General features: G+C 45.0%; 1 protein-coding gene across 1 annotated transcript in view; it reads left to right on the top strand.

Moving 5' to 3' along the window:
- The first annotated feature begins 11649 nt into the window (after nucleotides 1–11649).
- Nucleotides 11650–14321, top strand: part of C11H1orf127 (chromosome 11 C1orf127 homolog) — a 30578-nt gene continuing 27906 nt past the window's right edge. The window contains exon 1 of the mRNA XM_057784964.1: nucleotides 11650–11675. Coding sequence (XP_057640947.1) covers nucleotides 11650–11675 — 26 coding nt within the window. The remainder of the gene's footprint in view (nucleotides 11676–14321) is intronic.

The following is a 14321-nucleotide window of genomic DNA, read 5'->3' as shown; positions in this document are numbered from 1 at the left end:
AAAAGCCTCCAAGCTACCTGCCAAGAGTGCTTTTGTTTGCTTACTTGCTTGCCCCACCTTGTGGCTTTAGACTATAAAATGAAGTCTTTTGGGAGTTACTCAGCTCCAGCCCACTGGAGACATTTCTTCTCTTTTTCCTCCTCCTTCTCCTGTTCTTCCTCTTCTTTCTTGACTTTTCAAGACAGGTTTTCTCTGTGTAGCCCTAGCTGTCCTAGAACTCACTCTATAGTTCGGGCTGGCCTTGAACTCAGATACCTCCCTCCCTCTGCATCCTCCATCCTGAGTGCTGGGATTAAGGTGTATGCCACCACCACTTGGCTTTTTTCCCCTTCCTATTTTTGTTTCTTTCTTTGTCTTTTCCTTTCTCTTTCTCCTCTCCTCTCCTCCCTTCCCCTCCCCTCCCCCCCCCCCCCCAGACAGGGTCTCAGGCATATTTGAAAGGTAAAATAGTATCCAGATTTTAAAAAAAAGTCTGGCTTCATTGTGATAGGTTTTGTTTTTGTTTTTTTTTTTTAATTTCCTGCCTACAACTTGCCAGAATAAAGGTATACTTCCCTGTGTTGGCCTAGGTCTTAGATTTTCAAAGTCATTTTTGTAGGGACTGGAAAAGCACCTCTGCTCTTCCAGAGGAAAGGAGTTTGGTTCCCAGCACCCTTATAAGACTGGGTGGTTCACTGGGCAGTGGTGGTGTACCCCACACCTTTAATCTGCAGTGCCGCCTGCCTGCACAGCCTGGAACCAAAACCTAGCGAAGGACGCCAGGATTGAACAGACATACACCTCTCTAGCTGCTGGTAGAAGAAGCCCTTTATTGAACAGCACCACAGAGGTTTTATACCTAATCCAGCCAGGTGGGCCAACAGGTAAAGACCTCACCGCCTGATCCTTGGTCAAGGCCAGGGCAATGTGTGCTCAGGAAGCAGGGTTGGTAAACAACTTTGACAGAGCTCTCAGAAGCTCAAATCAAAAGGGCAAGAAAAGGTCACTAGCGGGGGAAGAGCAACTGGAGGCCAGGGCTCCAAAGGAGCCCAACATAGCAGCACTTGAAAGGCAGAGGCAGGCAGATCACTGTGAATTCAAAGCCAACCTGGTCTACAGAGCAAGTTCCAGGACAGCCAGAGCTAAACAGTGAAACCCTGTCTTGAAAAACAAAGACTGGGTAGTTCATAGCCACCTGTATCTCTAGCTCCAGGGAGTCTCATGCCCTCTTCTGGTCTCCATGGGCACTGCGTCCTTATGATGTATGCACATAGACCTATACAATACACATAGATACAATAATAAATCTAAAAAAAAAAAATGAGCCAGGTGGTGGTGGTGCACGCTTTTAATCCCAGCACATGGGAGGCAGAGGCAGGCAGATTTGTGAGTTCGAGGCCAGCTTGGACTACAGAATGAGTTCCAGGACAGCCAGGGCTACACAGAGAAACCCTTTCTCAAAAACAATGAATAAATAATAAGTATAAGTCAGTTACAAGAAAAGCAATCCATGCAAACACCAGTAACAAAACCCTGAATAAACCAGGCTGGCCTCAACCTGCAATGGTCCCCCTGCCTCAGCCTTCCAGGCACTGGCATTATAGGCATAGGTACCATGCCCCTCTTTAAAATTCCTATTATAAAATGATATAGTATTTGCATATAACCTATGCAAATGACCCCATATACTTTAAATTGTCTCTGCATTCCTCACAATACCTAATAAAATGTAAATGCTATGTAAATAGTTGTTGTATTGAGTTATTTAGGGGATGATGACAAGGAAAATTTATGTACATATTTAATGCATGATTTTTCCTACTTTAAAAACAGATTTATTTACTTATTTGTGTGTCTAAGTGTGAGTATATGTGCATGTGGGGGTGGGGGGGCATGCATGTGCACACACAAGCCAGCTGACTACATCACTCTCTACCTGTTCTCTCCCTGAATCTGGGGCTTAGGTTTTCTCTTTCTGCTCCTCCTAGAGCAGTGGCTGCAGGCATTCTCTGAAAGGCCCTGTCTACTGTCTGGGTGGTGGGCCTCACTACTCAGCCATTTCTCCAGTCCCATATTAGTAAGTAATTCATTTCGTCCTTTGCTTTTTTGAGACAAAGTCTTGATACTTAGGCTGGTCCTGCACTCACTATGTAGATAGTTCAGATGGCCAACGCATGGCAACCTCCCTGCCACAGTCTCTGTCATGCTGGAATTACAAGCATGTACCACCATACTTGGTCTAAACATTTTCAAATCCATTTGTTGTTCTTATTGTTTTAGAAATGGGTCTGATAGGACCTGGGGTGCCCTTGAGCTCTTTATGTAGCTGAAGATTACCTCCATCCCCAAGTGCTGGGGGTACAGGTATGGACTGCCATGCCTGGCTCAATATGTATTCTGTTGAGACAGGGTTTTCGTGGTCTTCGCTGTCTTGGAACTAGCTCTGTGAACCAAGGGGGACTCATCATCATAGAGGTCTGGAGTTGTACTTCCTCACTGGGACCACCAGCTCCTAAATATCGACATGGAGACTTATTTTTAATTATGAAAGTTTGGCTTTAGCTTAGGCTTTTTTCCTAACTAGCTCTTATAACTTAGTTAACTTGTTTCTACTAATCTATGTTCTAGCACGTGACTTGGTTACTTTCTTCAGTCCCATATCTGCGACTTCTTCTTCGTCCCCTTGATGTCCCCTTGGTGCCCTTCTTCCCAGAGTTCTCTCTCTGCCCGGAAGTCCTGCCTATACCTCTCTCCTAGCTATTGACTGTTGGGCTTTTTATCACACCAGTCCCAGCAATACATCTTTACACAGTGTACAAATATCCCACTCCAGAGATCCTCCTATCTCTGCCTCATGCTGGATCAGAGGTGTGTGCTTCTACCAGCCAGTCCTAGTGCAAATTTTATTTTATTTTTTTATTTTTTGAGACAGGGTTTCTGTGTATAGCCCCAGTTGTTCTGGAACTCACTCTGTAGTCCAGGCTGACCTCGCACCCGAGTGCTGGGATCAAAGGTGTGTGCCAGCCCTAGTGCAAATTTTGAAAAGCGCTAAAGGAGAGGAGTTCAGATCTTTCTAACACAGGGAAATGACAAATGTTTAAAGAGACAAAAATGCTCTACCTCATTTGACAATTGTATATTGTATATATGTGTCAAATTGTCATACTGTGCCCCATAAATATAGGCAGTTATTATGTGTCAGCTTAGAAATTGGGGACTGGGGCTGGAGAGATGGCTCAGTGGTTAAGAGCACTGACTGCTCTTCCAGAGGTCCTGAGTTCAATTCCAGCAACCACATGGTGGCTCACAACCATCTGTAATGAGATCTGGTGCCTTCTTCTGGCATGCGGGCATACATGGAGGCAGAATGTTGTATACGTAATAAATAAATAAATCTTTAAAAAAAAAAGAAATTGGGGACTGAGGGTGCAGCTAAGGAGTACAAGAGCATTTTCCCACAGCTCTTCCCCCCCCTTTTTTAAAAACAAGACCCTTTATCTAATCTCCATTGTTTAGCTTTTTTCCTGACCATTATCCATAACAACTTGTAACAAACACACTAAACAAAGACAAATATCCATAATCCATTGTTTTTGAAGTGTGGGCATAGTTTTCTAAGCAACTTCCTGCTGATTGAGGGGGCACTAGTAATCTTATGGGGACTAAAAGAAAATTTAAGGAGGGGGAGGGAAATGGGAGGCGGGGAGGAGGCAGAAAATTTTTTTTTTCAACATAAAAAAAAAAAAAAAAGAAAATTTAAGATTCGGGCCAAGTCCTGATTAGAGTATTCTGTGAGGCTGGATCATCTCAGCCAGCAGTCTTGAAGCTGTTCTGGATGTAGAACTCAGAGGAAACTGCAATGGCGCTGCTCTAAAAATGTTGGATAATTTGGGCCATCCACTCCTATTGGAGATTTTTCAGGGGGTCTTCCTTGATCAAACTTTATTTTTCCTAACCTGGAATGAATCCATAGCCTCTCATTTCCTGTGGAAACAAAAGCAAAATCTCTTCTCCAAAGTAACATAGCTTTTGACTTAAATTTTGAAGTCAAGGCATTTTCAAAATATATAGGTTGAATTAATTCAGCAGCATTTGTAATCAAATATCTTTAAGCAGCTTTTGTTCCTTTCTCAGCAGTCAAACAATTTAGGGACAATACAATAGCATACAGTATTCAGATTCTCTGTGTATTTTCCATCTTTATGTAACTTTTCTCTCCATTTCTTTTATTTTTATTTTTGGTTTTTTGAAACAGGGTTTCTCTGTATATCTTTGGCTCTGATAAATGGGACCTCCTGAAATCGAAAAGCTTCTGTAAAGCAAAGGACACAGTCGACAAGACAAAATGACAGCCTACAGAATGGGAAAAGATCTTTACCAACCCCACATCGGACAGAGGTCTGATCTTCAAATATACAAAGAACTCAAGAAATTGGTCATCAAAAGAACAAATAATCCAATAAAAAAAATAGAGTACAGACCTAAACAGAGAACTCTCAACAGAGGAATCTAAAATGGCTGAAAGACACTTAAGGAAATGCTCAGCATCCTTAGTCATCAGAGAAATGCAAATCAAAACAACTCTGAGATTTCATCTTACACTTGTAAGAATGGCCAAGATCAAAACACTGATGACAACTTATGCTAGAGAGGTTGTGGGGTAAAGGGAACACTCCTGCGTTGCTGGTGGGAGTACAAGTTGGTACAGCCCCTTTGGATGTCAGTGTGGCGATTTCTCAGAAAATTAGGAAATAACCTTCCTCAAGACCCTGTAATACCACTTTTGAGTATATATCCAAAGGATGCTCAATCGTGTCACAAGGACATGTGCTCAACTATGTTCATAGCAGCTTTGTTTGTCATAGCCAGAATCTGGAAACTACCTAAATGCCTCTTGACCGAAGAATGAATAAGGAAAATGTGGTACATTTATACAATGGAGTACTACACAGCAGAAAAAGAAAACAACATCTTGAATTTTGCAGGAAAATGGATGGAGCTAGAAAACATTATTATGAGTGAGGTAACCCAGACCCAGAAAGAAAATTATCATATGTACTCACTCATAAGTGGTTTTTAAACATAAAGCAAAGAAAACCAGCCTACAAATCACAATCCCAGAGAACCTAGACAACAATGAGGATCCTAAGAGAGACATACATGGATCTAATCTACATGGGAAGTAGAAAAAGACAAGATCTCCTGAGTAAATTGGGAGCATGGGGACCTTCGGAGAGGGTTGAAGGGGAGGGGAGAAGCAGGGAGGGGAGCAGAGAAAAATGTAGAGCTCAATAAAAATCAATAAAATTAGAAAAAAACAATAATGAGTGACAAATCTTTACAGTGTACAAGAGCATTATTCCACAGCGCTCCTGAGCCTAAATTCCTCCTCCTCCTCACTCTCCCTGCCTGGAAGTCCTACCTGTATTCCTCCCTGGCTACTGGATGTTCAGCTTTTTATTAGACCAGTCAGGTGCCTTCGGCAGACAAGGTAAAATAGTAACACATTTTTACATAATGAAACAAATATAACACATCTTTGCCTAGTTAAACAAATATTCTGCAACATAAACAAAAGCAACATGTCTTTATATAATTAAATAAATGCAACACATCTTTGCCTAATTAAACAAATATTTCACAACAATATGCTCTTAACCAGTGGGCTGTCTCTCCAACCCCACAGATAGTTTCATTAGAACACAGACATGCTCCCTCTGTCTATCCTCTGAGGTTGTAACATTTAACATTCATAGTATCATTGGCAAAGCCAGAAGTGTTTACTGTATATTTTTTAGGGCAAAGTTCACCAACCGTAGTCCATCACTTCTAAATGCTCACAGCATTCGGTAAACTGTTGACTGAGAACCGGCTTTTGCTTCCTGGCCACCCAGACCCAAATAATCACACAGAAACTATATTAATTACAACTCTGCTTGGCCAATGGCTCAGGCCTATTCCTTGGTAGCTTTTATATCTTAAATTAACCCATTACTATTAATCTGTATATTGCCACAAGGCTGTGGCTTACTGGTAAGGTTCTGGCGTCTTTCTCCTTTGGTAGCTACAGGGCATCTCCTTGACTCTGCTTTCTTTCCTCCTCTATCTCTGTTTGAGTTTCCCGCCTTGCTGTATTCTGCCCTGTTATAGGCCAATAAAGCTTCTTTATTAACCAATGGTAATATAACATATTCACAGTATACAGAGGGGAATCCCACAGTAAAAGACCACCCTATTTCACCTGCGTTCTCTGCTCATTCCCCCAGAGATCCAAGACACCACAAAGGAACAAAGGCCCTGGCGCCCTGAGCTTATAACTACAAGGCTGTGTTCACAGACCCTTTCTTTGGTACAGGTATCATCTTAGCAATTGACGTCAAGAGTTGCTTGATCCTATGTCCATGAAGCAGGCTAATGCCTTCCCCACGTTCCAGGTAAGAAGTCAGGCAGAAGCACAGGCCGTGGCCCCGCCTACCCAGCCCTCTCAGGCACCTGAGAGCTTGAAAGCTGCTGCTTCCCCGCCCACCTCTGCACAGCTCCCCAACCCTCCTCCTTCCTCGTTCCGCCTCCCTAATTTTTGCCATTCTGATGAATGTAAAATGTTCCCTCCTAATGTCACTTTGATTTGCATCTCTCTCATATCTACGGAGTCAGAGTAGTTCTAGAATCTGGGCTCTTAACTGTTAATTTGCTTCTTGAAATCAAACTAGTATATTTTCTAAACAAGGTGAAAAAAAGGTTTTCATAGACTCCGATGGGGGCTGAGAGACAGCTTGGGTGGGAAAAACGCTTGCTAGGCAAGTTTGACAATCAGAGTTTAATCCCTGAACCCACATAAAAAAGCTGGGTACGGGGGCTGGAGAGATGGCTCAGAAGTTAAGAGCATTGCCTGCTCTACCAAAGGTCCTGAGTTCAATTCCCAGCAACCACATGGTGGCTCACAACCATCTGTAATGGGGTCTGGTGCCCTCTTCTGGCCTGCAGACATACACACAGACAGAATATTGTATACATAATAAATAAATGAATCTTTAAAAAAAAAAAGCTGGGTACGGTGACACAAGCCCCACAATCCCACAGCCCTATAGTGAGATGGGAGAGATGCAGATAGGGGCATGGCCATCACTGGGAGGCTCATGGGTGGGCTAGCCTGGCGTACTCTGCCTCAACAAGGTGGAAGTGAGAACTGAGCTTTGAAATTGTCCTTTGGTGTGTGCTGCATGCAATAACAGTGCTTCTTTGTTGTGGGATATTTGTACAAGGTGTGAAGATGTATTTCTGTGCTTGGTATAATAAAAGTTAAATGACCAATAGCTAGGCAGGAGAGTATAGGCAGAACTTCCAGGCAGAGAGAGAACTCTGGGAAAAAGAAAGGCAGGAATCGCCAGCCGGACTCAGAGGAAGCAGGATGCGCAGTACGGAGATGAGGTAGTGCCACATGGCAGAATGTAGATGAATATAAAAGTTATAAGGGCTTGTTGAGAAGAAGCCTAAATGAGACCAAGCTTTCATAATCAATATTAAGTCTCTGTGTTTTTTTTTGTGAGTGGGCAGTCCCCACAAGGAAGACTGGCTGCTCTTCTTGGTGACAGATTGATGGCCAGAGGTAGCTGCTCACAGCCTTAGATCCAGGGTAGGGATGAAGAGCTGGGGCTGGAGCTCAGCAGCAGAGCCCTTTGCCTCCAGTGTAGAGCTCTCCAGGTTCAAGCTCCAGTAACACCAGAAGCAAGCAAATAGGCAAAAACCAGTGGTGGCTGTTAATAAAAACACACGGGGTTAGGGCCGGTAAGATGGCTTAGTAGGTACAGGTGCCTGTGTCCATGTCTGATTGAGTTTCAATCCCAGAGACCCACCTGGTAGGGGAGAACCTACTCCCCAACTTCTTCTCTGACTTCCATATGTATGCAGTGGCATGTACACTCACATACATACACGCAAAATAAATAAATGGAAAAGAAAGAAAGAAAATGCATGGTATTTCTCTTCGGGGCAAATAATATTGTAGTTCATTTATTCTCTTCATGATGGTCAAACGCTAACTTTCAATAGATGTTAATGAACGTAAGAACATATTTTTCCCCATTCAAGATCAAGAACTCCTGAATTTTTATACAGATAGGTGCCTTTGAGGGTGGACCCAGATTAGATGGCTGTGCCAATGCCTCAGAACCCTGTCTAACTCAGAGAAAATTCTGGATGAATGGCAGCTCTCAAGACAAAAACTGGGTTGGGCGGCCTATAGCTCAGTTGGTAGAGCGCTTGCCTGCATGCCCAAGGCTATGAGTTTAATCCCCAGTATTGACAATCGTGTGAAAAATACTACACTTCCATATCACGATGTCCAGATGTCCGTTTCCTGGTTCCCAGGCTGGGATGCAATAAGGTGCTTTGCATATCTTTTTTTTTTTTTTTTTTTTGATTTTTCCAGACAGGGTTTCTCCGTAGCTTTTGGAGCCTGTCCTGGAACTAGCTCTTGTAGACCAGGCTGGCCTCGAACTCACAGAGATCCATCTGCCTCTGCCTCCCGAGTGCTGGGATTAAAGGCATGCGCCACCACCGCCCGGCTTGCATATCTTATAACTGACTAACCAGGTAGACATAGCCCGGTGGTAATGGTGTGGGTTTCTGCAGAGGTGGGTGAACTTGAAAACGCCTGGGAAGCGTGGCAACTGGAGTTAATATTTTTCTTACTGATCTTTGACCTCCAAGTGTCAAAGGAGACCTGTGAGTGAGCTGGTGGCTGTACTTTCGGAAAACCAGCTTTGTGGGCAGCAGTGCCCATAGTTTAGATGCATAGATGCAATTTCTCCTTTGCAAGAAAGGAGGCTGTTCATAAATAAAACTGTGGTGAAGTCACGGTGGGGGGTGCTGGGACTTGGCCAGTTCTCAACTGTTAGTGAGGAGAAACAATTTTGAAAATGTGTGTTTTCCCAGTTGGAAAAATGAAATTTGAGCTCATTTATAAAGACCCCCAGTGAGACTGCCTTCTCTAAGAATATTCCAGAAGTGTATGTATATAGATGTGTTTAAAGATGTGTGCTAAGGCATGTGATTATTTCTGTAGGTGTGTGTGTGTAATGAGATTTATGTTGTCAAAAGGGAAGAGAATTTGTTTTCTCATTCCTTTTCTATGTTATTTAAAAACTTTAAAAATTCTATTTATTTATGTACTTGTGTGAGTATGTGTGTATAAGAAACAAATGTACCATGGCACCTGTACAGAGGTCAGAGGGCATCTTGTAAGAATTGATCTCTCCTTCCTCCATCTAGGTCCCAGGGATTGAACTCAAGTAGTCAGGTTTGGCGGCAGGTGTCTTTTGACTGAGCCATCTCGCAGCCCCTGCTTCTCTTTAGGTTTAAACAAGAGCCTCAGGGGTCCTTGCAGGTTCTCTTAGGGTGGGTGAGTTGTGTACCAAGGATGTTTGACCTGGCCTTGGCATTCCTGTGTGGGGCTCTCTGAAGCGGGGGCTTCAAGGGTTCCTGTGAGGGTTTAGCCAGCTGTGTGTTCCAATCTTGGTGCTTCTGCTTGGTGCGACGAGAACCTCCCACCTGTATGTGAACAGGGCCCATGGATAACAAGTTTTCGAGAACTACACTGAAGTCCAGGTTCCATCCCTGTCTTCTCAGGTGGCGCAGAATAAACCCAGGGCAGTGTGGGATTCAAGAATAAGCTGTCACCAGAGTTAACTTAAGGAAACGGTATAATTGAAGGGAGATAAACACCAACAAAGAAAGCAGATTCCAGAAGATGGTCCAAGAGTGTTCCTTGGACCCTGCGCAGTTTTCTGTGTGTGTTTTGAAAAATTTCATACAGAATGGGGGAAAGGGCTCAGTGTATAAAGACGTTTGACATCAGCCCTGCTGACTCACTAGAGCCCCGGGGCACACATGGTGGAGAGAATTGACTCTGTAGGTTGTCCTTTGACCTACATGAACTGCACGCGTGCATGCACACACACACACGTGTGTGTGTGTGTAAGAGAGAGTGCGTGTTTGTCTGAGAGTGTGTGTGAGAGAGTATGTGTCAGAGTGTGTGTGAGTGTGCATGTGTAAGAGAGTGTGTGTGCATGCATGTGTGTGAGAGAGATGTGCGTGTGTGAGAGAGTGTGTAAGAGAATTGAGAAAAAGTGTGTGTGTGAGAGTGTGTCTGTATCTGTGTGTGAGAGAGAGTATGTGTCTGTGTGTGTGAGAGAGAGTGTGTGTGTCTGTGTGTGTGAGAGAGAGTGTGTGTGTCTGTGTGTGTGAGAGAGAGTGTGTGTGTCTGTGTGTGTGAGAGAGAGTGTGTGTGTCTGTGTGTGTGAGTGTGTGTGTGTGTATGAGAGAGAGAGAAAGAGAGAGAGAGTCTTTTTAAAATGTAAGTGAATTGAGCTCTAGCTAAAAAAAGTTTTCCCAAATCCCCAGATTCTGAGATAGCTGGCATAATTTCCTTCTAGTCTAATTAAAATAGTTAAAATGACAAATGCAGCCAGGTCCAGGGGTGCAGGCCCCCAGGCACACAGAAGGCCGAGGCAGGAAGACTGAAAGCTGAGGGCCAGCAGGGCTGCAGAATGAGTTCAAAGCCACACAGGGCCCTTCTCAGCACACAGACAGCCACTTGCTTAGCATACGTGAAGCTCTGGGTCAACTCCACATCCTGAGCGGAGGGAGCCGTGCTGGAGTCCAAACACTGGTCCTCATGCTTCAGGAACGCACGCATGCTCTTAACTGCTGAGCAGCTCTCAAGTCCCTCCTTTTTTTTCTTCTTTTGGTTCTTTGAGACAGGGTTTCTCTTTATAGCCCTGGTTGTCCTGGAACTTGCTCTGTAGGTCAGGCTGGCCTGGAACTCAGAGATCCACCTGCCTCTGCCCCGAGAAGTTCTGGGATTAAAGGCATGTGCCACCACCCAAATGAAACAATCTTTTTAAAATCCAGATTTTAGGACTGGAGTTAGGGCGGCAGTGGCTGTGTCTATGGGAGCATTTTTTCCTTTCCTTTTCTTTTTTGTTTTTAATATTTTTTATGATTTTATTTAACTTTATTTTATGTGCATTGGTATGAAAGTGTCAGATCCCCTGGAACAGGATCTTCAGACAGTTGCGAGCTGCCATGTGGGTGCTGGGAATTGAACCAGGGTCCTCTGGAAGAGCAGTCAGTGCTCTTAACCGCTGAACCATCCCAATGCCCCTCCTTTCCTTTTCTTTTCTCTTTTGATTGATTGATGATCAGTGTGGGCGAGTCCAGCCCACAGTGGATGGTGCTGCCCCTAGACTGGTGGTCCCTGGTGGTGTAGGAAAGCAAGCTAAGCAGTGAAGCCAGTAACTAACCCTCATTCCTCCACAGCCTCTGCTTCAGTTCCTGCCTCCGCGCTGCTGCGTGTTCCTTCAGTGATGGTCTCTAAGCATAAGATGTAATAAACCTGTTTCCTCCTAAGTTACTTTTGGTTGTGGTGTTTTCTACTACAACAACAAAGAACAGCACCCTATTATTTTGAGGTCTCAGAGATAAAGCAATTAATTGTCACCCCAGGAGGCACAAACCAGTTGGGAGGTGTTAACACCTATCTGTCCATTCTGGCACCTGGCTTGAGTGGCTCTTGGCAACCAAGAGAAGGGGACAGGCTGGTCTTTTACGTATGACCTAGGAGTGCCACCAGATAAACTCCTCCAGGGGAAGAGAGCCTCCAGGCTGAGGATGTGGGGCTCCTTGGCAGTTGTCTGGTAAGTGCCCTTACCCAAGTTTCCCAAGAGGGTCTTTGTCTGGTCCTCCTGGGAACTGAGAGACTAGAGGTCCCCTGAGCTTCTATTATGCCGTTTGGAGCAGAAACCAAATATTTTCTTCCAGAATCCAAAAGCTTCATGTCTTGAGAGAAAGAGGTGGGTGGTCAGCTCTGTAGCTGCCTGAGGACAGGGATGGAAAGAAGGGAGAAGCCAGTATTCTCAATGAAGGCCTGGCCAGAGCCACTGTCACCTTCACCATCCTTGTCCTAGGGAGCATTTGTATAGAGTGTGCAAGCCCAGGGCTTGGTCCCCAGTACCACTGAAGGACAGAACAAACCCACTCAGAACAGGAGCAAGGCCTCGACTGCCAGCTTGAAGGTCAACAGTAGTTGGCACTTGGCCCTGCACTCCTTACTGCAGGGCTTTTGTGTGCTCTGTGATGTTTGTAGATCTGTGGACAAAGAGGGCGATGGACAAGCTGGGTGGGGTGAGCCAGCTGGAGGCCTGGGTCCTATGCCAGGAACCACCCGCTTCTCATGGCTGTTCAGTGTGGAGCTCAGCTTTGGGACGTGAAGGGAAAGTTCAGGATCCGTAAAAGCCACACTGGAATCTCGCTCCTAGTAGGGGCTGGAGGAGGAGATTGCGCAGGTGTAGGCTGAGCTGGCCCTGGCAAGGCGGATGTAATGTCCTTTCCAGTATAACAGCATGGGTGAGGAGAGGATGGCACCACGCAGCAACGCAGCAGCGCAGCAGTTTGTTCCTTTCCCAGGTCTCCTGGCCTCTCCAGCAGATTCACCTGCCCTTGGGGTAATCTTACTTTGGCTACAGGGCAGTAAAAGCCTCTGCTTTGCAAACGAATCAAATAATGATAATGTCGCCCCCTGCTGGGAGCTACAAGGATACTCTAGCAGGGGTAGACTACCCGGAGCAGGGGTGATGAGGTCACCAGGTTGTCTCTAGAGAGAGGGTCTTTCTCGGGCTTGGTTTTAGTTTTTTTTTTTTTTTAATTTTTTTATTTTTCGAGACAGGGTTTCTCCGTAGCTTTTAGTTCCTGTCCTGGAACTAGCTCTTGTAGAGCAGGCTGGCCTCGAACTCACAGAGATCCGCCTGCCTCTGCCTCCCGAGTGCTGGGATTAAAGGCGTGCGCCACCACCACCCGGCTTTGGTTTTAGTTTGAGATGGGGTCTTGGTGTGTAGCTCAGGCGTGGCCTCAAGCTCCAGATGTTCTGGCCTCTGTTTCCAGAGTGCTAGGATTGCAGCGCTGTGCCACCATGCCTGGCTTTACTCTGGGTTTTGAACGCAGTGGGTGGATGAAGAGCAGGCAGTTGAGTCTGGCAGGCCCAGCTCAGGTTACAGGCTAGGGAACCAAGCTAGGCCAGTGGTTCTCAACCTGTGATCCCTTTGGGTCGAATGACCCTTTCACAGGGTCACTTAAGACCATCAGAAAACATAGATATTTACATTACAATTCATAACAGAAGCGAAATTACAGTTATGAAATAGCACCGAAAATAATGTTATGGTCGGGGTTCATCACAGCACAAGGAACTGTATTAAAGGGTCACAGCATTAGGAAGGCTGGGAAGCATCAGTCTAGCCCTTCTTTGCTAACCGAGTCTAGAAGACTGAGGGCCTTGGCAATTGATCTGACTGGCACCCTAGCCTTGGCTCTCAGCTCATCTGATACTGAAGAACTAGAGGAGGCAGTGCCAGCAGTCTTTGATGGACACCTATTGTCCTTTCTTATCTTGTTTTTGCCTTAAATACTTTATTTACTCGCTTGTTTTCCATGCATACAAGTGTTTTGCCTGCGTGTCTGTAAGGGCACCAAGTGCATGCAGTGCTCACAGGCCAACAAATTCCCTGGAACTGCCGCCATGTGGGTGACTGAGAACCAAATCCTGGTCCTCCACAAGAGCAGCGAGTGCTCTTAACCACCAAGGCACCTCTCCACTCCCTTGTTTTTGTTTTTGAGACAGAATTTCTGAATCTAAAGCTCAGATTCTTCCTGCCATAGCCTTTGAAGTGCTGGGATTTAGAGGTGTATGCAGACACACTTGGATCAATTACTTAAAATATAACCTTAAACATTTGTCTCTACATACACATTCACATATATGCCTATATCCACTATATACAAATAGGAATTCACATATATTTTCCACTAGGGATTAAACCCAGGGGTTTGTACATGCCTGCCACACACTGTACCAATGAGCTACATCTGAAGTCCTCTACTTGAAAAAAAAAAATTAAGTCTCTGACTGGGAACATAAAGTAGCATTGTGCTGGTCTCATGTGTGCAAGGTCCAAAGATCTATTACCCAGCCCTGAAGAAACCAAATTGAAATAGGAGCACATTGCAGAAATTTTTATTAAATGCTGTCTTCAGTACAAAAGAGAGGTCCCCAGAGCAGATACATATATAGGCAGTCCAGAATGTTGAAATGAGGTCTCTTAATGGATGTGAAACTAGACCATAGCCACAGATCAGCAACCAGCGGCACCTAGACCGTAGCCACAGATCACAGATCAGCAACCAGCGGCACCTAGACCGTAGCCACAGATCAGCAACCAGCAGCACCTAGACCATAGCCACAGATCACAGATCAATAACCAGCGGCACCTAGACCATAGCCACAGATC

The sequence above is a fragment of the Chionomys nivalis genome, chromosome 11 (genome assembly GCF_950005125.1).
Source record: "Chionomys nivalis chromosome 11, mChiNiv1.1, whole genome shotgun sequence".
Taxonomy (NCBI): Eukaryota; Metazoa; Chordata; class Mammalia; order Rodentia; family Cricetidae; genus Chionomys; species Chionomys nivalis.
The sequence above is the reverse complement of the archived record's forward strand: the minus strand, read 5'-3'. Positions and strand labels throughout refer to the sequence as shown.